A 27,090-nucleotide genomic window follows, 5' to 3' on the forward strand; every position below is an offset into this window, starting at 1 on the left:
TTCCACTCTGGGGCCCTGCGGTGGTGGTGTCCCTGTGAGACAGATAAGGAAACTGAGGCTGAGATGGGGGAAAGAACCAGTTCAGAGTCACTTAGCACATAGAGGACCTTGTATTTCCTCTCAAAATCTCAGTCATGGCCTGCCCTCAGCGGCCTTCCTGAACCTTCTGCAGTGTCTCTTTAAAGCTACACAAAGGTTCTGGGTGTCTGGGGGGAGAGCGGATATGATAAAGCTGACCACTGGGACACCGCTGGCCTGGGAGCGTTGTCACCAACTTCACGTCCACTTCTCTGCTCTCCAATGAAATTTCCAATCCCCAGCAGGTAGCAGTCTCCTGAGGGCCAGCGGGAGCCCCTGAGTCCTGAGCAGAGATGCAGTTCTGACAGAGATGAGTGACAGGGAAGAAAATTGTATCCAGGGTGCACCCCAGACAAGCTAAGGGCAGATCCATTCCCACAGACTGTCATTCAGCAGGATGAGGCTACATTAGTGGTGTGTCCGGCCACCTCACCCTCTGTACCAGCTGGGGACTAGCTTCTGTAGCTGAGAGCTTGCCCTGTGTCCTGATGGCTGCCAGATGATGGCACTGTAATGGGGGGGGGTGCTCTGGAGCACAGACACCAGTGTCTTGGTTAAGACTGGGGTGCCTTGTCCTTGACCAGGTCATTTTTCCTCTGAGCACCCTTGTCTAACATTTAGTCCCCTGCAATCTTTTCCTGTTTCCATGGCAGTTTCGCTATAAGAAGCGTGTGTACAAGCAGACAAACCTGGATGAGAAGCAGCTGGCCAGGCTCCACACAAAGGTATGTGGGGGTGGGTAATACTTCCTCTACCCCACTGGGTCACCTCTGGTCCTACTGTGTTGTCTTTGGAGGGCTCATTCCCTTGGGAGTGGCCCCTGGGTACCTGTGGGATGAGGCCAGGCTGGGATATACAGGTGGGTGGGGCTGCCTCTCCATGCACATTGCTGGAGACTTAGCCAGACAGCAAGCAGTCAGCAAGATGGCTCAGGAAAGCTGGTAGAGGTTGAACAGGGGGTTGCCACCCCCTGGTGCCCCAGAGAGGTTGAAAGGTGGCAGTAGTGATACAATGGGATGTGGTGAGGTGGGGGAGGGATGCCTGCTGAGCGCTGTCTCTGGTTTCTGTTGCCAAATCAGAACAGACCTTACAAAGGCAGGAAGGGCTGGCAGTGATGGGGGGAGAGGTCTGTGCTAGCTAGAGGGCTCTGTGCCCACTGAAGTCACAAGGAGTCCCTATGCACACACTCCAGGCATGTTAGTGAGGCCATGTGAGCATTCCTGGAACAGGGGGCAGTGATCCTGGGGCATGTGGGTGGAGCCTGGAGAACATAGTGGGGATTCTGCTTCCCCTTAGATAACCCTGAGAGGCCTGGTGCTGGCCTGCCGAGCTCTCCTGCTGTGGAGAATGCACACGGACTTTCACAACCCACAGGTTGCTTGTTTCTCAAGGGATGCAGGGTTTCCACGATGGGTTTCATTCTCTTGTCTTTGGTTAATTTTTAAAAATTAAGTTGGTTCTTTGGCAGTTGCATACTGTGTAATGCATACTGTATAAATGCGTCCTGATTGCTCTGTAATCCTTTGTCATCTCCCTCTCATCCCTGTCAGCCCCCATACTCCCTACCAGTCTTCTGTATGACCAATGGGTTGAATCTACCCTACTGGAGCCTGGTGGGTTCACCAGTGCGTTCACAACTGAAGCCAATGACTCCCCCATTTCCTTGAATGTATTAGCAAATAGTTCATCAATGAGGGTTAGGCCAGAGCCCCTCTTCCATCCATGCCTGACTATGGACGGACCCAGTGCAGGCATCCGCAGCTGTGAGTTCAAGACTGCAGTGTCTGTGTCTTCCCAGGATGGCATCATGCTGCCCCTCTCCCTATCTTCCAACTTTTACATTCTTGCCTCCCTTTCTTCCACAATGTTCTGGAGCCTTAGAGGGGATAGTGCCAACATCTCATTTTGGGCTGATCAGTGAACAGTTCCTTATTCTCAGCATCTGGGCAGCCCTGAGGCTCTGCAATCACTAGGAAGAGAGGGTTCTCTGATTAAGGCTGAGAGAAGCATGATTTGCGTACTGGTTCTCAACCTTCCTAAGCCTGCGACCCTTTAATACAGTTTCCCATGTTGTAGTGACCCCCAATCATAAAATTATTTTCATTGCTACTTCATAACTACTACTTTTGCTACTGTTATGAATCATAATGTATAATCTTTGTTTTCCGATGGTCTTAGGCCACCTCTGCGAAAGGGTTGTTGGACCCCAAGGGGTCGTGACCTCAGGTTGAGAAATGCTGGTGTATGAACCTAAACAGATATTTAGCAGGCAACTGGATGCTATGCCAACTTAGTAAAACAGCAGTATTTCCTCCCTAGGGCCTGTGACTTCTCCTACCAAGTGTTTTTGACGTAGCTTACAATACCAGGCTTGGATTCCTACCATGGTGGGGGCCTCAAAGCCAGCCAGGGAGTGGTTGCTTTTCCCACAACTGTTATGCTGCTATGGTGCTATTACCCAGGGGGTTGATATCATGATTCATAGGATTTACAGCTAGGCAAGACCGTTGGCACCTTATCTCCCCCTAGATAAGGCTATTTCATAATCTTCCGTAATTATGAAAGCTGGCCGCCTAGGAGGAAGAGTCCAGCGCAGGTCCAGCCTGATTTCTCTGTAGCATGTAACAAGCTCTGCCATCTCTTCAGCCCTAGGGTCTCATCATCTAGTTCTGATGAGCAACCAGGACAAATGGCCACAGCCTGTGTTGTTTTAGGGGCCTCTATGGCCTCTCGACCAACATTGTTTTAATTTTTGTGCCTACGTTATCCATTGGTGGCTGGCAGATGCCCATCACTTTGTTTCCTGCCCTATGGTATATCCACACTGTCCTTGACCTCTCAGCCATGTTCTAGCCAAGTATGGTCCAGGCTCTTTGTATGTATTTTCTGCCTCAATCCTGGAATCCACATGGATATGATTGACCCCAGCATCTTAGGATTTCTCTAGTTACTTTTATTGTTGCTGTTGTTGTTATTTATTGTATAGATACAAATACTTGTGAATTTAAAGAAAAATGTCAATGAATGAATGGCCTTAGTTTAAATGGCCCTCCAGGTTTGGGACATTTGTTCTAATTCCAGACTGTAAGATGTTCAGATGGGAATCTGGCCCATGGAAGGTGCCTGGAAGGCCCAGGCACATCATCAGATAAAAAATCACAGGTGCACCTGTCCTGTGTTGTGGAAACTGTGAATCAGGATGAGGGTGGGGCCCAAGAGAGAGATGCTGGGTTCTTCCTGATCTGTGGCCAGGCTGCCTGCCGAGGGTGGAGGCAGACAGGCAGGCTTTGGGAGACTGAGGTTCTGTGGCTGACCTGTATGATCTCTTGTATGTAGGAACTGATTAGGGGTCCCCCAGGACAGATGTCACTGTTTCTGCTCTGGGGTTAATGGGCGGGACTCAGCAGTCTCCTCTTTACAGATGAGACCTCAGCTTCAGCTTCCTTTCTGGGAATGGAGTGAAGGGTCTGAATGGGTCCTGGAGACTATCAGTTGTCACCCCGCCCCAGGTGATCTTTTCTCTCCCCATGAGAGAGCATCTCTTGCCCCCAGTATGGTAGAACCTACTTCTGCTGTTATCACAACTTAAAAACCACAGGCAGATTGGCGAGCCCACAGCTCCAGCTCCAGAGCCCTAGGCTGTCTGGAATTTGGATTTCTGGGTGCTCAGGTTATGGATGTCAGTGGTGGTAGAGTGAGTTCTCTGGGACCTCTTTATATGGTTATGAACCCCCTCCCCAAGGGCTCCACCCTAATGACCCAGAGATCCCAGTGCCAAACAGGGATTACAGTTTATTGAGTGAATTATGGAAGGACAGACATTGAAACATTGGTATAGAGATGGCGAACAGCTAGGGTTCTGAGACATTCATTTAGGACAGGCCCATGGTGTTGACACCACTGTAGGCCCTGTGTGCAGTGCCCTGCACGGAGGAGGCCAGGAGACAGTCTTCTCTTAAGTCTATAAAGGTCCTCCCTTCCTCCCTTCCTCTCTTCCTCCCTTCCTCCCTTCCTTCCTCCCTCCCTCCCTCCCTCCCTCCCTCCCCCCTTCCTCCCTCCCTCCCTCTCTTCCTTCCTCTTTCTTTCCTCCCTCCCTCCCTCCCTCCCTCCCTCCCTCCCTCCCTCCCTCCCTCCCTCCCTCCCCCTTCCTTCCTTCCTTCCTTCCTTCCTTCTTTCCTTCCTTCCTTCCTTCCTTCCTTCCTTCCTTCCTCCTAGCATGAGCTCATGTACTCCACTCTGGCTTTGAAATCACTACGTAGCTAAAGATGACTTTGAACCTCTGATCCTCCCGCCTCCACCTTCTGAGTGCTGGGACTAAAGGTGTGCACCAGCATACCCAGTTTATGCAGTACTGGGCTTAAGCCCAGGGCCTCATCATGCCAGGCAAGCTCTCTGCCCACTGAGCCTGGTCCCCTGCCCCTGTAAGTCAGTTTTTCATCGTTGTTTCTCTTTCATTCTTTTCCTCTCCAGACCAATCTGAAGAAGTTTATGGACCACACTCAGCATCGCTCAGTGGAGAAGCTGGTCAAGCTGCTGGACAGAGGCCTGGATCCCAATTTCCATGACTTGGAGACTGGAGGTGGGTGGCCATGAGGGAGGCCTTCACCATACTCTGGTGAGGTATACATCTATTCCCAAGTTCAGGCTACCGTGAATCATTCATCTCTTACTCTGTCCTGGGTCTCATCTGGGTTTGGAAGTGGCTCCTCACTCATGTGCCTTCTGGTCTGGAGGCCCGTGTTTTTCTCCTTGTTGTCTGAGCCTCTAGCTCAATGCATGCACACAGTAGGTGCTCTGTGCGTAAGTGTTAGGGAAGGGAGAGAGCGAATGGATGCCGTACATGTTTGGGGCTGTTGCCTGCTGACCCGGGGGCCTCCAGCAGAGCCCCCAAGCTGGAGGTGCTAACCAGCCAGCATTGCAGCATGTGTGGGGCTTTCCCTTTCCTCACAGACAGGCAGGTGCTCGCACATGTCTTGTGCTCCCTGAGTTCCAGAGTCTTCAAATCTCCTTGGGAGACAGCTGCAGTCAGGGGAGAGGTCTCTCAGCTCATCCCTGCCAGTACCTGGTCTGACTCTTCTTTGCTGTGGGGTAGACCTCGGCTTTGTGGGGTGCTGCCGATCCCCCCCTAGAGGCCAGTAGCTTCCCCAGTTAGGACAACCCAAAGTGCCTTCCCATGTTGCTAGTGTCTCCTGGTTTTATGAGATGGACCTCGGCCGTAGCCCAGGTGAACACTGTGGCCGTGGCATGATATGGCTAAGGGTGGCAGGCAGAGGTCAAGGGACTCTCCACAGCAGCTTGGATCTGTTTGGCCTGGCATGTGATCTAGGGATGGGAGATACTTGACCTTAACAACAGGGTCCTTTTACCTCCCATCCTTCTCTCTCATCCTGACTTTCCTATCAGGATACCCCAAGTCCACTGCTGGCTCCCACATGGCTTCTTGTCACACCTCAAAATTACTATGTGCACAAGATATGGAGGTGTCTATAAAGTGTGGATCTTGTTTGTCCTTTGGGGCAGCCTGGCTGATCCCTTGAGCTGAGGTGGCCCCCACTGGGTGCTGATCTAGTTGGCATGGCCCTCTCTTAGCCCTGGTGGGGGCTGGGTTGCCTCTTTGCTCCCGAGTTTCTTTGGGTTTATCTGCGAGCAGCATGAAAACTGGGAAAGAGCTCATTTCTGAGGATGGAGGCGGCATCTAAGATATCAGGAGAGAAACTCATTAGCGGCCCTGGTGAGGGAAACTGAGAGGAGGCGCTGACTGGAAGGGCAGGCACCAGCCCAAGCTCTCGGAAGGAAGAAAGTGGTGTAATGTGCATTGTGGTGACAGGATACCTCCTACTGTCTGCTTCCTGCTTTTCTCGGGGCTATGTGTCAGCCATTCTCAACCTAGGTTTTCTTCCTGAAGGGAGCTGTGGCTCCTTTGCCCAGAGCCCCTTCTACATCAGGGTCTCTGGTTCTGGGTTACGAAGCAGCTGCCATCCTGGCCTGACCCTGACTTGACTCCCCAGTTGACACTGGCTATTTTGAAGCAGAGATGTGCGTGTGGTGCCTTCTCTTAGCCCCACCCAGAGCTAGAATAGAGGTGGTAATGATGGGCAAGGAGCTGGTACTTAGGGAAATTCTAAGAAATTCTACCCCCTTAGCACTGAGTATGAGAGACCCGGGAGCGCAGAGCACGGAGCCCACGAGTGATTATTATTCTGTGTTCTCTGAAATGCAGTCGGCCTCGTGCCTGTGGGTCTCATATTCAGTGAAACTTCTGATCCAACCAAGCAGGGATGGACAAAGAAAAACAAAAAGTCTGTCTGTCCTGAATGTGTTCCAACCTTTCTCTCTCCTGTTATTGTCCTCTAAGAAGCAGTCTGTGAAACCTACTCACTATTTAGTTGAATCCATTGGCCTTAGAATGATCTGGAGATGATTATAAGTAAATGACATGGCTTTATACAAGGGGCTTGTGGTGCCTCTTTAATCCTAGCCCAGCACTTGGGCAGAGGCAGGTGGATCTCTGTGAGTTCAAGGCCAGCCTGGTCTACAGAGTGAGTTCCAGGACAGCCAGAGCTGTTATACAGAGGACCCTGTCTGGAGAAAAACGAGGAGGAGAAGAAGGAATAGTAATAAGAAGATCATCATTTTCTATGGGATTCTCTAGGCATCCCAGGGGCCCTGGACCTTGTCCTCCATGGGCACCAAGAGACAGGTATGTAACTGTGGCTACAGTCTGGAAGTTAGCTGATTAAAAAAAAAAAAAGAACAAACCAGGAGAGAAGCAGCTGATATGCTAAGTGGGTCCTGGTCAAGGGGAGCTGTTCTAGGGTCACCAGCAAAGGCAGGGCCCTCCAGAGGGGGCTGCAGAACACAGCAGATACACAGTGGGGAGCACCATTCTAGGAACCCCTCCCTACCTCACCCATAGAGGGCTTGGGGTTTGGGGATTCACAGAAATCATTCTCTGTAGTGTTGTTGTTGTGTGTAGGTGTAAGGTGTATGTGGAGGGCAAAGGGCAACCTTGTACCTCTCTGGAGCTGTCCACACCCCCTTTCTTGGAGACAGGGTTTCTCACTGTCTCTCTGGCCTGGTGCTCCCAAGCGAGGCTAAGCTAGCTGGCTGGTGAGCCCCAGGGGTCCACCTGTCTCTTCCTCCCCTGCACTGGGGAGCCCCCCAGCCCCATGCTTTTGTTCCAGGTGGGTGCTGGCCTCCTCTGGCTCTAACAGACTTGGCTTACTGCATTTTGGAAGCTCTTAGCTGGGTTTGGTGACTTCCTGAGTCATTCCCTGACCAGCAGACACCTTTGCTCTCTATGAAGAGACAAATTCAGCTTCCTTCTGAAGACCAAGACAGGCCACCAGCCCCCGGCCTCAGCTGTGCATCCGAGAGTCAGCTGCACTGGGGAGCCATAGTTGGGGCAGCCGTCAGTCTGCACTGAGTGACGTGCAAGTGAGCTCAGAATCCTAGAGGGGTGACCTGCCCCTTAAAACCACAGAGTCTGTCAACAACAACGGATGTCTATAGCTGCTGGAAACATAAATTTCACCAAGTAACACGAAGAGGAACCTGAAGACTTCCTCCCTAGTGGAGGAGTCCTTGGGTCCCTCTTTGCCATGGTGGGCCCTCTGGGATCCGATGGATGATAGCTCCATGTCCTGGAAAGGCAGCCACACTGACGGCCTTAGGGGACTTAGTCCATCACTTTCCTTGCACACTGTGGGTTTCTGAGCTTGAGGCATGCTCAGGTGAGAGAACGGCAGATGTTTAATGATGCTGGAAACCCGCTGCGCCTCCAAAGCCTCCATGAAAGGCTCGGAATAGGGCGATCCCCTGCCATGCTGTGCCTGCAGAGACACCTTGCTCATCTGGATTCACTTTTAGGACTACCTAGTTACCACCCGCTGGTCCTAGTTAGCTTTCTGTTGCTGTGACAAACACCGTGACCAGAAGCAGCTTGGGGAGGAAAGGGTTTATTCGAGCTTAGGGTTGTAGTCCATTGTGAAGGGAAGTCAGGGCAGGAACCTGGAGGTAGGAACGGAAGCAGAAGCCATGGAGGAGTGCTGCTTACTGGCTTCCTCCCCATGGGTTGCCCAGCCTGCCTTCTTATAGCATCTAGGACCACCAGCCCAGGGGTGCCATCTCCCATAGGGTTCTGGGCCCTCCCACATTAATAATTAATCAAGAAAATGTACTACAGCCTTGTCCACAGGCCAGTCTGATGGAGGCATTTTCTCAATTGAGGTTTCCTCTTCCTAGATGGCTAGCTTGTGTCCAGTTGACAAAAATCCCAAGCAGCAAGTGAGAGGTTCCAGGCAGTGATGCTCCAGGGCTGTCAGTGAGGGGTGGGGTGGCCTCTAGCTTAAGTTCTTTATCATCCTTGAGAGGCACCGTTTCCACCCACGTACGACTGTGGTGGACTCCTGGGGAGCGCCGTCCAGCTCCCACGTGGCCCAATTAGAAGCTTCTGTGGACATTCTGCTTCCCTTTACATGGAGCTCTGTGGCTTGGGGAGTGGAGGGAGCCTGTCTGATGACTTATGGTCGGGTATCTGGCTGTCACACAATGAATCACACCAGGTGATCGATACCCCAGGAATTGCCGTGTCTGGAGGGAGTGGGGTTCTGAGACCTCGTAAACATGAGTCTGCAGACGGCGAGAGGTGTGCAAATGAAGGCAGCCCTCCGCTGGTTCACAAATAGCGCCCCCCCCCAGTAAGCTGGGTACGTCTGGTTAGTCCTTGGAGTTCTAATAAGAGGCCTGTTGTTAGGCGAGAGCTCAGATACGGTACCCAGTTATTTTGTAATTTTTCTTCTTTATGCGCCTGCTTCCAAGGGAGCGTGGGAAGCTCACAAAGTGCACACGCTGGAAGATAAGGTCCATGAAATGTGGAAGGAGGACCAGGGAAGGCAGCCTGGGAGGGAAATGAGCTGGGATTGGGTCTAGGGTCTGTAGAGAACCATAGGCTCACAGAAAAATCACACTGGGCAGTAGGGGGTAGCTCAGAGGCAGAGCCTATCTATCTGAGGCCTTGGGTTCCAGTCCCACTGCTGCCTAAACAACAAGCAGATAAGCCAGCTGTGGTGGCACATACCTGCAATCCTAATACTCAGGAGGTGGAGGCAAGAGGATCAAGAGTTCAAGGCCATCCTCAGCTCCTTAGTGAGTTGGAAGCTAGCCTGGGATACATGAGACCATGTCTCAAAATAATCAGTTAAACACTCTAGCCCTGAGTGTGGATCATTCCCACATGCCCCCACACCAGCCTCCCTCTCACTAGCAGCTGGCACAGTGTGGTGTGTTTGTTCCAGCCAAGGCCCAGGGTTTACACTAGGGCTACTCTTGGGCACCACCCATCACTACCTAAACACCCCCTGTGCTTGGCCGTCCTCTGCCCCCAGCCACAGCCACCTGTGTCCCTGACTTCATCTCTCCTTTATTTATTTATTTATTTATTTATTTATTTATTTATTTATTTATTTATTCACATGCCCCTCCGTGCACATCTGCTGAGTGTTTTCTTCCCTGCTGGACCCAGATCTTGTAAACATCAGCAAGTGTGGGGCTGGGGAGGAAGATGAAGGAGGTGAAGCACCCCTCGAACCTTCTACTGCCTGCCTGCCTGATGTCTGGGGCACTAACCTAGACCTCCTAGCATGGCCCTGTCTGCAGCCTTTCTTCCCTGAGAGTCACCTGCTGGGCCCATCCCATATGGTGCCTTTTGGAAGGGGCTCGGTTGGCACAGTCCATTGTTAAGGAGTGGGGAGTTATGTCCTGCCTCCTGAAGGGCACAGTGGGGACTGGTGTCCGTCTGTGAAATTGTCCCTCCTGCTGCCGGTTACTGCCTATTCCATCTCTATATGGGTTTTACTTTATGCAGGTGTCCCTCCATATCTATGAGGGATGGGCTGTGGGACCCCTGGGGTCTGGGCTCCAGGGATGCTCAAGTCACACGGAACCTGTGCACATCCTCTGGCAGCCTGTGTCATCTCTAGATTGTTTATAAAACCTGATTCATGGACACTGTGGAAATCACTCTTGCACTGTGTTGTTTCTTGGTTATATTTTATTATTGTTATTTTCAATCTGTGCATTGCATTAACTTTCCCTGCAAAGACGTGAATGAACCTCTGTTTACTCTGGATAGAACAGAACAAAGAAACATCTCCAAGGCCAGCCCGGGCCAATGATTTAGTCAGGCTTAGCTACAGGAGCACAGTGAGAGGTCAGTCACAGGAGCCTAGGTGAGGGGACACTCATGGCATCCTAGTCATGGCATCCTAGGTGAGGGGACACTCACAGGAGTCTGGGTGAGGGGTCACTTATGGGAGCCTGGCTGAGGGGTCACTCACAGGAGCCTTGGTGAAGGGTTACTTAGAGGAGTGTGGGTGACCCTGAAATAGCTGCATTACTGCAAAGTTCTACCCCCAAATGTGTGATATCCATAGATGGAGGCTCCTTCATTAACATTTAGCTTCTACCCTCCTCCCCAGCACAATGGTTCTCAACCTTCCTGATGCTACAACCCTTTAATACAGATCCTCATGTTGTGGTGACTCCCCCCACACACACATAAAATTATTCTCGTTACTATTTCATAACTAATTTTGCTACTATTATGAACCATAATATATACATCTGTGTTTTCCAATGGTCTTAGGTGACCCCTGTGAAAGGGGTCTTGACCTACGGGTTGAGAACCCCTGCTCTAGCACCTTGGAAGAGACCACATGTAGCTGGGTAGAATTTCATACACCAGGGAGGGAAGGCCAGGTGGGAACAGCTGGATCTTACATCTGGGTCCTCATGACTTTCCCTTCCCCTCATCCTATAAGAGAATGCCCACCAGCCTGACCTTAGGGGTCTCTTGTGGGCATCAGCTGCTCGGATAAAGAAGTGACAGCTGGTATGGAGAGGAAAGTGTTTCCTGACCCTGGGGTTAGTTGAATTCACAGGTGAGCAGCTGGCTGACACTGAGGCCTCTGCACTCAAGCTGGAAAGCAATTCCCCGTACATTTCACATTTAGAGTAGCTCCGGTCAACCCATGCACCCCACGTCTGGTCACCTTATCTGTGATATGCTTATCATTCCTTGCCGTGTTAAATTTTCCATCCTGGGACCCCTGAGCCTCCTAACTCAGTGTTTCAAGAATCCTGCTGGTGGCCACGCAGTCCTTCAGAGGAGGACTGTTTTTCACTACCATAGTTGTCGCCTGCACTGGAGCAGAAATCACCCCTCCAGATGCGTGATTTCTGGGACACCTTTCATGGAACACACACACACACACACACACACACACACACACACACACACACACACACACACACCATCCAGCTGCCGCTTAGTGCCCTGCACTCCAACCCAGCAGCTGCCCTGAGCCCTTACATCTACGTAGATCTTGGCCTCCCTGGTGGTCTGTATTCCTGCAGCCAGGATGGAGCTCTCAGCTAGCCTGCCAGGGCCCTGCCTCTCTCCTTTCCACCTGGTGTGTCTCTTGAAATACATCCTGGTTGTTTCCTGGCTACAACACTCTCAGAGTATTTCTAGGGTGATGGTGTGTATTACTTTAAGGTCAAGTGGCCCAGGTTTGGGGGTGCCAGCCCTCTGCTTGGGTTCACTTGCCATAGTTCTAAAGTGTTTTAAAAATCAAGGAAATCTCAACACATGAAAAATGGGGAATATTTTCAAGACATTGTGCTGCAAACACCTGAGTGGGCCCACCCAGCTTCCACGTAACCTGAGGATCACTGTGTAGAAGTAACCATCTTATTAAGTAAGAAACACAGAGCGAATGTAAAGATAAAAGCACAAGAGGTCAGAGCTAAGAGCCTTACCCTTCCTGCTTCAGCCAAGATAGACCTACTTCCTGTGTGTTTGTCTTTATATAGACTTTCCGTTCTGCCTTCTCATTGGTTGTAAACCCAACCATATGACCGCCTTGTCACTGCCTGTCTGTACAGACCTCCAGGTCTTCTATGGTTGGTATTGAGATTAAAGGTGTGTGTCTCCAATGCTGGCTGTATCCTTGACCACACAGAGATCTACCTAGCTCTGCCTACCAAGAGCTGAGATTAAAGGCGTGGGCCACGAATACCGAGCTCTGCTATGGCTTGCTATTAGCTCTGACCCCCAGGCAAATAAAATCACATTTCAGTACAAATAAAATATCACCATATTTCCCCTTTTCTATTTTAATAAAAAGAAAAAAGGAAAAGGTTATAACTAACATAAGAAAAACTATATACAAAAGCACAATAACTATATACAATATATACAAGTAATAAATACCTAAACGATGTCTAGTCCATTTGTATTTGACAAATTCAGAGAAAATAATTCCATTACCTACCCTATTTTGGTAAGTCCAAATGTACCTAATTCACTTTCTATCCTAACTAATCTTCAGCTATAACTAATTAATCTTCAACTCCTTCAGAGACCCAAGAAGGAAATAATATTACCTAACAAAAATAAAAACAGAAAGTGCATGCAAGCAGCTTTCAAAAAAAAAAATGTGAGTTGACAGAAAGAGTCAGCTGCCTGGACAGTCACCTGAGGTTTCTCCTCAGTGTTGGGGCATCATCTTCAGCCTATAGGGTTAGCGTATCTGACGGACTCATTTGTGAAGTAGGATGTACACAAGGTCAACAGTTCAACCTCACATTGGGTGAGAGCAGTCCATGTACCAGAAACACCTGAATTCCACTAGTGTCATGTCATGATTCAGGATTTTAAATTCTGGAAATTGTTGATGGTTTTTGAATTCAGCTGTCCATTCTTCTTGGCTGTGTATATGTGGCTTCATCTCAGCATCCCGTTCTTCTCCACATCCCTCTATTAAATGCCAGTCTACTATTGAGAGGCGTGAGCTTAGTTACTCTTCAAGAATAACTGTTTCAGCTGCTGTTCCATTGCATATCAGAAGCCATCAGCCCACTGCCTGTTCAGCTGCCTTCAAAGAAAAGGGCACTGTACCTTTTCCGGATTGTGAAGGCCACTTCAGGGATGGTGCTATATTGTCCTGGCCTCAGAAGATGCCTTTTGATAAAGCCATAACCACACTTGTTTTGGCAAGAATCAGTAGTCCTTTGTTTCCTGTCCTGTCTGTCTTTTTTGTCCTGTTGTCAGTTGTTATCAGATTTGAGGATACTTTGTTGTCCAGTGGCTAACTTTTGCTACAATGAAAGTTAACTCCATGTGCAGTTTCTTCAATGCCCATATTCTCTCTGAAGTATATTGGTACTGCCAGGAGCCGACATGTCTCATAGTCATAACAAAAAGAAAAATTTCCTAAGTTATTAAAACATTTTAAATGCCATATTCTGTAGATCTCTGAAGGGTTTGAAGATGACCTGTCTATCTAAAATATATCTGCTCAATCTTGAAAACATACCTAATCTGACTACAAGTTCTATTGTGATGTCTAACTACTAACTTTCATTTCTTTATATCCTAATAGTTGGTAATAATAACATTCAAGGATCAAAAAATTGCATCACATTGTTAAATGAACGGTATAAGTACAATTAGAAATATACATATAGCTTTTCTAACAATATCAATTTCAATATATGTAATTTGTATATAATATAAAACAATGCAATCCAATGTAAAGTATTTAAAACTAATAATTGTCTTTTTCTTTTTCTTTTCTTTTTTAAAATAAGAACCTTAAATCTAATCTCCTTTGCTTAGCCCTTTTCCTTACCCTTGACAACAACTTGTAACCAACCCCCCTAAACAATGAAAATTATCCCAGACACAAAATCCATTAAAAAGACCAAAAACCACCCACCCCACATCACCTCTTTGGGAATGTGGGCGTCATATTCTTAAAATTGCTTCCTGCTGGATATGGGCGAAGGTATCTTTATCCTGAAAAGAAAAATTTTTGGTTAATTGTCAAATTCTAGGAAAGGTAACTATATCCTTCATTATCCAGTCTGTGTATAATGCAAAGTTCAGGATTTATCTTAAGTCCTTATTCAAGTAGTCTTTGAGACTGGATCATCTCAGCTAGCCCTCTCAAAATTGCTCTGAGCACTTTGTAGTTCAAAGCTGATCTGTAGATGATGTTTGTCAGCTTAGTGATATTATTATTGTCCACATGGAATTGTTGTTGTGGGGCCCCATCTTCTTCCTGGAGACTTCATTTGATGTTAGGCCTGGCCGTGATTTCCTGCAGAAAACTGATAAGAGACTCGAACACAAAGACATATATAAACAGCTAATTGAAGCCTTTTTTTTCTAGAATTAGTTAGTACTCTATATGATCATTCATATCTTAACAAAGTTTAAAATGTATATATATATGTATATATATAAATCTTGTAAATTTTGATGTAAAATTCATACTTTAAGAAAAGTTTAAAGAATCAGAATAGAATCAAAGAGTTGAGATTAGTAATAGAATAGTCCCTTAATTAACTTGGTTTTTCTCCTGTCCCATAACAGAAGATGGCTCTTTTCTTCTGGCATGATACAGGAAGTTTGCATTTTCCTTTTAACAACATGCTTGAGTTTAAAGAAGGAGAGAGCCATTCTCTAACTCCAAAGTCAGCCTTAAATTTTAATTGAACTGGGACTACAAGAAGACCAATAGTGTTACATGTCTTTAGAAAAGAGCAGAAACAAACATTTAGGAAGACTTATAAAATTTTTTAGGTGATATACCCATACGCCATTTCACTCTGTTTCCTGGGATAGATGATTTGTCCCTTTTCTTCAGTTGTCTCATTTGTCCAGTGTTCTTCAGATTCCTTAAACTTCATTCTCCTAAAAGACAAAAACAAAAACCTTTCCCCAAGACTAATTTTGGGGATGTTCCCTTTTGGCAAGTTATTATCTGATTAAATGAGAAGATATGTGTTACTGATACAAGTTCAAATTGGATGTTCATGCTGGTTTATGAACTATCACCTCCTTTAATTAAGAGGTCTCTCTTGTTCAAATCGAACCTTTATCATTTTTGATGGTACCCACAGCTTCTCCTGTAGAAACAAAAGCAAAATCTTGTCCCCAACGTAACACATATCCTGATTTCCATTCTGAGGTCAGCACATCCTTAAAGTATATAGGCTGATTTAATTATGTAGTTTTTTCTATTATCCAATGTCTCTCTGTAGCTGTTGTTCCTTTCTCATTGGCATTGACGAAATTCAAAGTTAATAGAGCATTATGCAGTCTATTTCTGGGGGGTTTTGTTACCCCTTTCTGTTTATTTAGCATATTCTTTAGAGTTCTGTTTGATCTTTCTATAACTGCTTGACCTGTAGGATTATGTGGTATACCTGTAATATGCTTTATATTTTAATAAGCAAAAACTGCTTCATTTTAACAGAGACATATGCTGGAGCATTGTCAGTTTTAATTTGTGCAGGTATACCCATAATGGCCATAACTTCTAGCAAATGTGTGATTACAGAATCAGCTCTTTCAGAACTCAAAGCAGTTGCCCATTGAAATCCTGAATAAGTATTGATGGTATGGTGTACATATTTCAATTTTCCAAATTCTGCAAAGTGAAACACGTCCATCTGCCAGATTTCATTTCTCTGAGTACCCTTTAGGTTACATCCTGCTGGTAATGGCGTTTGATTGTAGAAGGAACAAGTAGGACATTTCTTTACTATTTCTTTGGCTTGTTATGGCAGGTTATGGAAAAATCCCTTTTTAAACCTTTACTATTGACATGATGTTTTTTTATGAAATTCTGAGGCTTCCAGCACATTTCCTATCAATAATTTATCAGTCTTATCATTGCCTTGTGCTAGAGGGCCTGGCAGACCAGTATGGGACCTGATATGAGTTATATATAAAGGATGACTCCTTTCCCTGATTGTATCTTGTAATTGAATAATGAAGTTAATTCTGAAGCATCAGGGATAAATTCTGCAGTCTCAGTATGTAATACCACTCTTTCAGCATGCTGAGAGTCAGTTACTATGTTGAGAGGTTCTGAAAAATCCATTAGTACCAACAGAATAGCATACAATTCTGATTTTTGAACTGAATTATAAGGACTTTGAACCACTTTACTTAAATTTCCTGATTTGTAACCTGCCTTTCCTTGTTGGCATCTGTATAAAATGTACGAACTCCAGACATGGGTTTTTCTCGTACAATTCAAGGCAAGATCCAATCAGCTCTCTTTATAAGATCAATTCTATTGCTTTTGGGATATTTGCTGTTAATTTCTCCCAAAAAAAATTACTGCAAGCTCTTTGCCAAGGTTCACTTTCTGTCTATAATTTTTCAATGTCCTCCTTAGTTAAAGGTACGACAATTTCTGCTGGATCTATTCCTGCTAATTGACGAAGTCTCAATTTTCCTTTTCAAATCAAGTCTGAGATTTTTTCCACATAAGTTTTTAAATTTTTATTTGGTTTATTTGGTAAAAATATCCATTCCAAAATAATATCTTCCCTCTACATTAATATTCCTGTAGGAGAATGCCTAGAAGGTAAAATAACCAAAATGCAATCCAGCTTTGGATCAATACGATCCACGTGCCCTTCATGTACTTTCTTTTCTACCAAGGCCAATTCTTTCTCAGCTTCAGGTGATAATTCTCTTGGACTATTTAAGTCCTTGTCACCTTCTGAGGTTTTGAACAAATTATTCAGTTCATCATTTTTTACCCCAACAATAGTTCATAGATGAGAAATATCTCCAAATAATTTTTGAAAGTCATTAAGCGTCTGTAGTCTATCTCTCCTAATTTGCACCTTTTGGGGTCTAATTTTTGTAGCTCTATTTTATATCCTAAATAATTAATAGAATCTCCTCTTTGTATCTTTTCGGGAGCAATTTGTAATCCCCAGCAAGGCAAAATTTTCTTTACTTCTTCAAACATTCTTTCTAAAGTATCTTCATTTGAGTCAGCTAGTAAAATATCATCCATATAATGATAAATTATAGATTTAGGAAATTTTTTACGTATCACTTCCAATGGCTGTTGTACAAAATATTGGCACAGAGTTGGGCTATTCAGCATTCCCTGTGGGAGGACCCTCCACTGAAATCTTTTAACTGGTTGAGAATTATTGTAAGTAGGCACTGTGAAAGCAAATCTTTCTCTTTTTCTTGTATGGGTATTGAAAAAAAAAAGTCTTTTAAATCAATAACTATGAGAGGCCATCCTTTTGGTAACAGAGTAGGCAAAGGAATTCCAGATTGTAGAGAGCCTATTGGCTGAATTACTTTGTTAATTGCTCTAAAGTCTGTTACCATTCTCCATTTACCAGATTTCTTTTTAATAACAAATACAGGAGAATTCCAAGGGCTGGTTGATTCTTCAATATGCTGAGCATTTAACTCTTCTTCTACCAGCTCTTCTAAAGCCTGGAGTTTCTATTTTGTTAAAGGCCATTGTTGACCCCATACAGGCTTGTCTGTTAACCATTTTAAAGGTAGAGCTGTTGGTGTCTTTAGAAGCTCATCAGTTGTTGTGCCCTGTTCTTGTATAATATGGATGGCTGGTGACCACTCATTAGAATAATATCTTCTAATATTTCTCAGAAACATGTGCTAGTTTATGATTTGTTTCTGAGATCAGAGGGATGTTAATCTGAGTATTCCTTTGTTGCAACAGGTCCCGACCCCACAGGTTCATAGCTATGTTAGCCACATATGGTTTTAATTTTCCTCTCTGTCCTTCTGGACCTATACATTCGAGCCATCTTGCATTCTGTTTCACTTGAGATAATGTCCCAATTCCTAACAGTTGAATATTTACCTCCTGAAGAGGCCAAGTTGGATGCCAAAATTCTGGTGCAATTATGATAACGTCCGCACCTGTGTCTACCAGACCAGACAACAAAACACCATTTATTTTTATTGTTAATTTTGGTCTTTGTTCATTAATAGAAGTTTGCCAAAAATTTTTCTTTATGTTTTTTCCTGAATTTTCTATTCTCTCTGTTTCATCATCCCCACCAGCATGATTTATTCCAATAGGAATTTGGTTATTTAATTGCTCTGAGTAGGGGTTACCTCTACAACTGCAGGAAAGGTTTGAACTGGATTTGCTGTGGGGGCCTTCCTGAGGCCCCTCTGGGAGTTTCCTGAAGACTGAGGCAAAGGATTACTTTGCCTGTCCCTTGTTGATCAACATTTGTTGGTCCAGTGTTTTCCCTTACCACACCTTCTGCATACTCCAGAAGGAAGGGGCATTCTGTTGCCATTGTTCCTTGAAGAATTATTGTTTCTAGGAATGACCTGTTTACAGTTCCTTTTCAAATGTCCTTGATTTTCACATCCAAAACATCTAACATACCTCAAACCTTTTGAAATTGCTTCTCCTACCCACATATCATCATGGTCATGAGCCTCAACATTAACCATGTCTCTAATCCAATCTTCCAAAGGTGCATATATTGCCCTTAATGGCCTGATTATTCTTTGGCATGCTGCATTCACATTCTCAAAGGCCAAAGATTCAATTATTATCTGACTAGCTTTTGAATCCGGGACTATTCTCTTTACTGCTGAAGCCAATCTTTGTAAAAAATCTGTGAAAGATTCTTTTGGGCCTTGTATAACCTTTGTAAATGACTTTTTTTTTCTGGTTCCTCAACTCTGTCCCATGCATTCAAGGCTGCAATTTGACATAGAATTAGGGTTTGAACATCATATAAACATTGTGTTTGTACTGAAGCATATTGGCCTTCTCCAATAAGCTGATCCTGGAAGACTTGTATTCCTTTATCCCTCCATTGTTTTTCTATGTTTTAAGCCTCATACTTGAACCACATTTGCCACTGGAGCCTTTGACTGGGTTCCAGAACAGCCTGTGCCAGCTCCTGCCAGTCCTGTGGTATAATCCTATTATATGTTGACCAAGAGTTTAACATTTGCTTTACATATGGGGAATGCATGCCATAAGATACTATTGCCTCCTTAAACCTTTGTAAATATAACATTTCAACTGGAGCCCAAATATTTTGTGTAGTCATTTGATTAGGCAACTGCTGTACGGTTACTGGATAAATTAAGGGTGACTGTGTGAAAACAGGCTTTCTTTCTATAACCTTATGATCCAGTCTTGAAACAACTTCACTGTTAATTTCTTCTGTCTGAATTTGAATTTCTCTATAATTCATTTTAACAGGTTTAAAACTGTTATCCTGGCACTTAAATTGACTATCTTTTTAAATAGTAAAATGAGGATAAGAAAAGTAATAAACTGCATAATTTGATCAACATTAATCTTCTCATATAGTTGTTCCATTGTCAGACTGCCTAAACTTTCAAACGAAGCCCAATTTTCTTCCAAGGTACACATAAAACCCATTTTTTTTTAAATGTGGAAAAAATTTCTTTTAAATAGTTTCCTTTAAAATATCTGATATGTTCATTAATTTACTAAGTCTGCGTAGAACAGTAGAAATCTGAGGGAATTTCAAAACAGCCACATAATGTCCGAGGTGTGAATCCAGAGAAAGGGGGGGGGAGCGAGCACAAGAAAGCGTAGCCACAAGTTCTGGCTAAAAGCTTAAATCCAGCCACGTGTTCCCACTTGAGCTGAGTCAAGCCTGGGCTCCAGTTTCCTTAAGCTCCAACCACGTGCATTGGCTTTACAGGCAGGGGCCCTGTTTGGCAGGGCAGTCCTGAGTTGTTTGTAGCACTGGCTTTAAGCACGTAGCTCCAGCTGCAGCTAACCGCTTGGGGCTTGTCAGTCCGGCCTGAGACCAAGCTGATCTGGGCCTGAGCTAGGGAGCTGGGCCACCCAGGCAGGAAACTGGACCTGCCACCAAGCCAAGCAGTTTTTAATGGATTGTCACATTGGGCGCCAAATGTAGAAGTAACCATCTTATTAAATAAGAAACCCCGAGCGAATGTAAAGATAAAAGCACAAGAGGTCAGAGCTAAGAGCCTTACCCTTCCTGCTTCAGCGATCCTCTTCAGCCAAGAGAGACCTACTTCCTCTGTGTTTGTCTTTATATAGACTTTCCGTTCTGCCTTCTCATTGGTTGTAAACCCAACCACATGACCACCTCGTCACTGCCTGTCTGTACAGACCTCCAGGTCTTCTATGGTTGGTATTGAAATTAAAGGCATGTGTCTCCAATGCTGGCTGTATCCTTGACCACACAGAGATCTACCTAGCTCTGCCTACCAAGTGCTGGGATTAAAGGTGTGCGCCATGAATGCTGAGCTCTGCTATGGCTTTCTATTAGCTCTGATCCCCAGGCAACTTTATTTATTAACATACAAATAAAATCACATTTCAGTACAAATAAAATATCACCATATCACTGTTTTGGCTGGACTGGCTGGCCGGTAAGCCTGGGAACCCGCCTGTCGCTGCTGGGGTCACAGGCATGCACACCTGCACTCAGCTGGGGATTCGAGCTCAGGTCCTCATGTTTGTGTAGCAACTACTCTTCCCACCGAGCAACCTCCCCTGCCCTGAGATGGAAACTCAACTGTGGTGGTTCTCAACCTGTGGGTTGTGACCCCTTTTGGGGTCGCATATCAGACATCCTGCATATCAGATATTTACATTACTGTTCATAACAGTAGCAGAATTGCAGTCATGAAGTAGCAATGGCATAATTTTATGGTTGGGGGTCACTGCAACATGAGGAGCTGTGTTAAAAGGTTGAAGCATTAGGAAGGTGGAGAACCACTACTTGTCGGGCCTGCTGACAGTCAGCTGGGTAGCTGGGTAGAGGCATGCGGAAGGAAGAGACAATGAAGAAGACAGAAAAGAGTCGAGAGGTCTGCTGGTCCATGCCAGACAGCCCCAAGTTTATTTCACAGCCAGCTTATACACAGTCTTGAAGGACAGAGGTAGAACAATGCACAGCACAGGCATTCAACCACTATCTATCTTGCCTTGCGTCAAGGAGCAGGCAGTTTCATTTTCTATCTCAATGTATCTGTGGCTGGCATCAGCAGCCCACATCTAGCTAGATAGTGTGTTCCTTCCTGTGGGCTAATCAGGATTTTCTCACAGTCCTTCAAGGAGGCTCTGTGGGCTAATCAGAACTTTCTCACAGCCTTGGAGCAAACAAGCTTGAACTCTATTGACTCAGAATAGACTTCAGATTCAAACTGGGAAACTGAGTCAGTTGTGGGCTCCCACAACTACTCTAGTGTGTTGTCACTTTGGATCACAGTAACTTGTATGTTGTCCTGGTGCTCTATGGTCACCTAAATGTCACACCCAGAGGATTCCAGTCCTTATCTATGTGGGAACCTTGCAGCCTAGTTCCTTATAGCCACAAAGGGTTCATGTGTGTTATGAATCAAAGGAGAAAGGGTGCTGGTCTACCCAGTTGAGGGACATGTCAAGATGGTGCCCAGGCTTCTGTCCTCAGTGAGCATGGCAGGACTTTCCAGGATCCATGGCACCAAGGCCCGCACTATGGAAACCCTGCTGCTACTGTTTTGATTTGCATGTGACCCCATGTGTCTCTGTCATTGTCATGGGTTTGTCCGAGTCGTCCTGACTGTGTGGACTCTCAGGGACCAGAGGCTCACAGGAGCTGCTCAGTCTCAGGTACTCTCGTGTGGCTGTGCACACCGTGGGGCTTGGCATCCTTCTCTGAGGATTTGTTCTAATGCCTTTGTGTTTGGTTTCCTCAGAGACGCCCCTGACCCTGGCTGCCCAGCTCAGTGACTCCATGGAGGTCATCAAAGCTCTCAGAAATGGGGGTGCACATCTGGACTTCCGTGCCAGGGATGGCATGACCGCCCTTCACAAGGCTGCCCGGACGAGGAACCAGCTTGCCCTGAAGGTGGGTCCTTCATCTGGTCCCCTGAGCTGTCCTCACAATGGCTTCCTCCCCAGGGAACCATGAATCCTGCCCCCACTGTGTCTCAGAAGGGCAGTTCAGTGTCAGGCTCTCCTGCCCCCTCTGTGGTATAGATGCTTCTAGAACCCAGTGCCGTAAGCCACCTTGTCCCCTCTGCTCCACAGAAAGGCTTGTGTTTCCAACAAATGAGTTGGTGCTAAGCCTTGTTGTTGTCCCTCAGAGGAGGCCTCAAATCCATTAGTGCGGACAGCCTCGATGCCCCCTGCGTTGCATCTCTGGGAGCCAGGCAGCTGTGCCCACTCGTGTCTTCTCCTGAACTTCCATGTGGCATATGCTCTACACCCATCTTCCTCATGACTGCCTCCCCACCCTCTTTTCCCATGGCTACCTTTCCAGGCCCATCTCCCTCCATGCCCTTCTTCCCCACTGCCATCTTCCCAACCTTTTTTCCCATGCCCATCTTCCCACGCCCGTCTTCCCACGCCCGTCTCCTCAGGTCCATCTTTCCTCTCTTCCCCACACCCGTCTTCCCCACACCACTTTTCAGCCTGGCCATGCAGCATCCACCCCATCTTCCTTTCTTCCTTAGTTCCACATCCTCCTTCCCCCCACGTCTTTGCTCCTGGCCCTGCCTGGCAGTGTGCGCAGCCCTGTCCAGAGAGAATGTGGCTCCCAGCCTGCTCTCCACCCGAGCCCCATGAGGAGGCCGGGCCCTCTGGCTGCAGGTTGGTCTGAGATGGGGGCTTTCTTCTCATTTCTGCCCTCCCCACTTCACCTCGGCCGTACCTTCCTACAGACTTCTGGGAAGACCACATCTTTCCTGACCCACTCCAGAGGCTCACTACCCCTCGACTCACTGCGATCCCGCTGTGCTGTGTGTTACTTCAGATACTGCGACTCTCTTTAGCAAGTGCAGCCTTGATGGCTGTCCACAGCTGTCTTCCGGGATACAGGGTTCTAGGCACCGGCAGGAACCTGTCGAGGAGCCGCAGTTGCCGACTGTCTCTCCTCTGGGTGCAGGCCATTCCTGCATCCATGAACATCGCCTGTCACTTCCAGGTGGCAGTTAGAACATCGCCTGTCACTCTCCAGTTTTGTGTCAGGGGGAGCATCAGGCGTCCGGGCACGACCCAGCTTGGCCCGTGGGAAAGCTGTGTCTTCCATCCTACTGTGTCTTCAATTCATTCCATGGAGGAGACCAGTGACAACTTTCCATTCTTTACCTAGACCCTCCTGGAGCTGGGCGCCTCCCCGGATTACAAGGACAGCTATGGGCTCACGCCGCTGTATCACACAGCCATTGTGGGGGGCGACCCTTACTGCTGCGAGCTCCTTCTCCATGAGCATGCCTCCGTGTGCTGCAAGGACGAGAATGGCTGGCACGAGATCCACCAGGTATGGCTGTGCCTCTGCTCGCTACACCCACTGCTGGGCTCTCCCGGTAATGCCAGACCCAGACCACACCCACCACTGAGCTCTCCCTGTGATGCCAGACCCAGACCACTCCCACCGCTGGGCTCTCCCCGTGATGCCAGACCCAGACCACACCCACCGCTGAGCTCTCCCTGTGATGTCAGACCCAGACCACACCCACGGCTGAGCTCTGCCCGTGATGTCAGACCCAGACCACTCCCACCGCTGAGCTCTGCCTGTGATGTCAGACCCAGACCACACCCACGGCTGAGCTCTGCCCGTGATGTCAGACCCAGACCACTCCCACCGCTGAGCTCTGCCCGTGATGTCAGACCCAGACCACACCCACGGCTGAGCTCTGCCCGTGATGTCAGACCCAGACCACACCCACCGTTGAGCTCTCCCTGTGATGTCAGACCCAGACCACACCCATCGCTGAGCTCTCCCTGTGATGTCAGACCCAGACCACTCCCACCGCTGGGCTCTCCCCTTGATGCCAGACCCAGACCACACCCACCGCTGGGCTCTTCCCTGTGATGTCAGACCCAGACCACACCCACCACTGAGCTCTCCCCTTGATGCCAGACCCAGACCACACCCACGGCTGGGCTCTCCCTGTGATGTCAGACCCAGACCACACCCACCGCTGAGCTCTCCCTGTGATGTCAGACCCAGACCACTCCCACCGCTGAGCTCTCCCCGTGATGTCAGACCCAGACCACAGAGTGACCGAGCATCAGGCCCCTTCTGGTATCTTAGATGATATACCCAAGGTCCTAAAAAGTGTATATTAGTCATCAGCATTTATGTGCTAACACATTTACCTAGAGATGGCTGTTTCCCACTTTGCAGGAGAAACTAGGTGATCATGTGAGGCTGCTGTGTGTCTACAGCATGACACCTAGAGTCAGGGAGGAGTTGAGGGTGTGCATCCCTCCCCATGGTCGATGAGCTCTCCAGGCCTTGACATCCTAGGAACATAGCAAAGAAAGTACCAGGTGACCCAGGACGAGGCCTGATTTCCTTGCACAAAGCAAGAGGTTTTCAGGCTTTACTTTGTAACCATGAAACTGGGAGGCGTGACACCTATGACCTTGTAACCATGGGGCCAGGAGGTGTGACACCCAGTACCCTAGCAAGAAACAAAATCCACCTGATAGTTCTAGAAGGGCAGCCTTCATGAACCAGGTGCAGGAAGAAAGGGTCCGAGTTCAAGGCTGCGGCCTGGACACAAGCCAGCAGCAGTTGGAGCCATTAACGGCCCCCAGACAGGGAAGCCTGTATTTCTGGGAATGATGGAGCTGGCTGGTTGGAGCTATGCCAACATGGCTGCACCCAGAAGGCTATTGGAAGCAATGTTAAGTCATCCAAAGCTAGCATTTATAGACTGGAAGGGGTCTGGGTGGGTAGGTGGGCAGGAAGGACAGGGGAGAGAGCCCGAGGTAGTCTCTTATTGGCGTTGATATGGCGATGGTCTATCACGGTTCTTAGTTCCTCTATCAGTCTCTCAATACCTGTACCGCCTTCCACACATACCCCTCCTAGAAGGAGGGGTTGCATGCCCACCCAGAGCAGTTCAGGGCCGAGGGCTGCGGACTGTAACTGAGAGGGAAGCAGGCCCTGCAGGCCCTGCCCTCATCTGGCCTGCCTCTTGTAGAGTCAATTCTGGATTGTGGAACCCCACAGCCTGGATTAGGTCCCATGCCTGCATGGAGTGAATGGGACTCTTGGATACTGCTGCTGGCACCCCAAGCCTACACTGGGTGGGGACCTCAGAGCAGACAATATAACGACCATCTTGTCCGTGTGCCTGATGTGAGGCTGACTGCCACTCCCATGCTTGCTTTATGAAGGACAGACTTTCTCTGTGACAGACTGCTGGGACGTGGTACCACGTGCTGATCCGAATAACTCTAGGTGTTGCTCTGACAGTGTTCTCTAGGATGGAGTTAAACCAGCAGCCTTTAGGGAAAGAGGTGACCCTCCACATCAGCTGGAGACTGTCCACTCAGCAGAGGCTCTTTGTGGGAAGCCTGAGGTACACAGAAAAGCCCCAGCTCTACCCCAGATGCCTTTCAGGCTCCCGCTGCAGCACCAGCCCCCCACCAAGCCTCTGCCCTCCCTGCAGACCTCACCCTGGCTGCTCCATCACTATGGAAACCAGCTCTTTAAAACATGATTTCAGGTATTTACATTTTCTCTCTGGGCCTCCGTATATACATCTCTAAGTACAGTTATCTCTCAGGATCCTCAGGGGTCCCATCCCCAGGACTTCCAAAATGCCCCAAACCCTTCTGTAACACAGTGTGGCATTTACATGTAGCACACACATCGATCCAAGCATGTCCAGTCATCTCAAGGTGACTCGTTATTTTCCATTTGTTTTTGCTTGTATTTCTGAGACAGAGTCTCAATCCCGTGGCCTAGGGTATCCTGGAACTCAATGCATAGTCCAAGATAGCCTTGAACTTTAGGCAATCCTCCTACCTCAGCTTCCCAGGGCTAGGATTACAGGCATGATTTATAATAACCTGGATGGTGTGAGTTCTCTGAGAACAGTGGCGCTACCATGTTTAAGGACAAGAAGAAAAGGAAGTCTAGAATCCATGGGTGACAGAGCTCATGGACACGGGGAACAGGCTATGTACATACATGTGTACCCTAGCAGCTCTGTCTCTTTAGAGAACCCTAACTTTTACAGCCCTGAGAAGTAGTGTAGGCTCTTGCCCACCTGCCTCCCTCTTTCCTCTCAATTCTTCCTGCTTCTTCTTGATGGCCTGGGCCGGGGTGATGGGTAGCCTTCAGCAACTGCTCAGTCCTGGCTCTCTTGAGCCCTTCCGTGGTGGTGTTGGGCAGGGTGGATGGTAGCTTCCCGCTCAGCCATCTCCCTGGACTGGGCCCTCCCCGTGCACATTGCCTACTTATTTGTATCTGCAGTGCTGTAGAAGCTTCATGGGGCTCCCGGCCTGTGCTCCCTCACCATCTCCACTGCACTGCCCGGGGAGTCCACTGCCCCTCAGGCGCCTGCCCACCTATTGTTCACACAGCCAGGAATGTTACTGACAGAGCATCCGGGACACCTGTCACCCACCCAGTGTCCTGACACCAGGATGCAGTGGTGGACAGACTCTCTGATACATGAGGGAAGCTAGACAGGGAACATACTTAAAAAATCACATAACTAAGGGAATGTACACACACTCACACTCACACACATGTATGTGGACAGGTAGGGAGCAGGTATGTGTGCTCTGTGTCCCCAGGTGATAGTACTTCCTGGCCTCAAAGAGTGACCAGCAGGCACTTGTGTCCTGGAGCAGGGGATGGGTGACTGTAGCATCTCCGCCCAGCACACTTGGAGCTTCTTCACACGGCTCCCTCTCCCTGCTCCCCACACCCCTTGTCTAGCCTTCTTGCCCCTCCCTCCACCAGGTCAGCCCCTCTTCACAGTCCAGTGACATCACACTTCCATGTCTGGCCTTCTCATGTAAACCATGGGACTCTGGTCCTTATCTTGGACAGCCCTTGGCTGTGGGACCCAGGCTGTTGCTGGTTTCTGGGGCCCCATGGATGCCAAGTTCCATCCTGGGTCTGGATTGAGAGCTTTTTCATTTTGTTGCCACCCAGACCCTTCAGTGCCTCTGCCCCCCAGACCATGGTGCTCTGGAGACCTTGGAAGACTAATGCTCTTGCTCTTGAATCCTGAATCCTGAATCCTACTGCCTTTTCTCAGCTCAGCTTCAGGGTTTGGACTGCCCTCTAGTGGTCAGTTTTAGACTAGTCTGGGAAAGCTCTGTTACTGAAGAACCAGGGTCTTTTCCGCCAGGCTTTTTGTTGTTGTTGTTGTTG

General features: G+C 47.7%; 1 protein-coding gene across 3 annotated transcripts in view; it reads left to right on the plus strand.

Annotated features, from left to right (window-relative positions):
* Shank2 (SH3 and multiple ankyrin repeat domains 2) overlaps positions 1–27,090 on the plus strand; it is a 470,619-nt gene that overhangs the window by 83,595 nt on the left and 359,934 nt on the right. For all 3 annotated transcript variants that reach the window (XM_076555951.1, XM_076555924.1, XM_076555928.1), the window contains exons 5-8: positions 732–803; positions 4,549–4,657; positions 21,659–21,810; positions 23,056–23,223. In XM_076555951.1, the coding sequence (XP_076412066.1) occupies positions 732–803; positions 4,549–4,657; positions 21,659–21,810; positions 23,056–23,223 (501 nt within the window). The remainder of the gene's footprint in view (positions 1–731; positions 804–4,548; positions 4,658–21,658; positions 21,811–23,055; positions 23,224–27,090) is intronic.

Source organism: Peromyscus maniculatus, chromosome 1 (genome assembly GCF_049852395.1).
Source record: "Peromyscus maniculatus bairdii isolate BWxNUB_F1_BW_parent chromosome 1, HU_Pman_BW_mat_3.1, whole genome shotgun sequence".
In the NCBI taxonomy this organism is placed as follows: domain Eukaryota; kingdom Metazoa; phylum Chordata; class Mammalia; order Rodentia; family Cricetidae; genus Peromyscus; species Peromyscus maniculatus.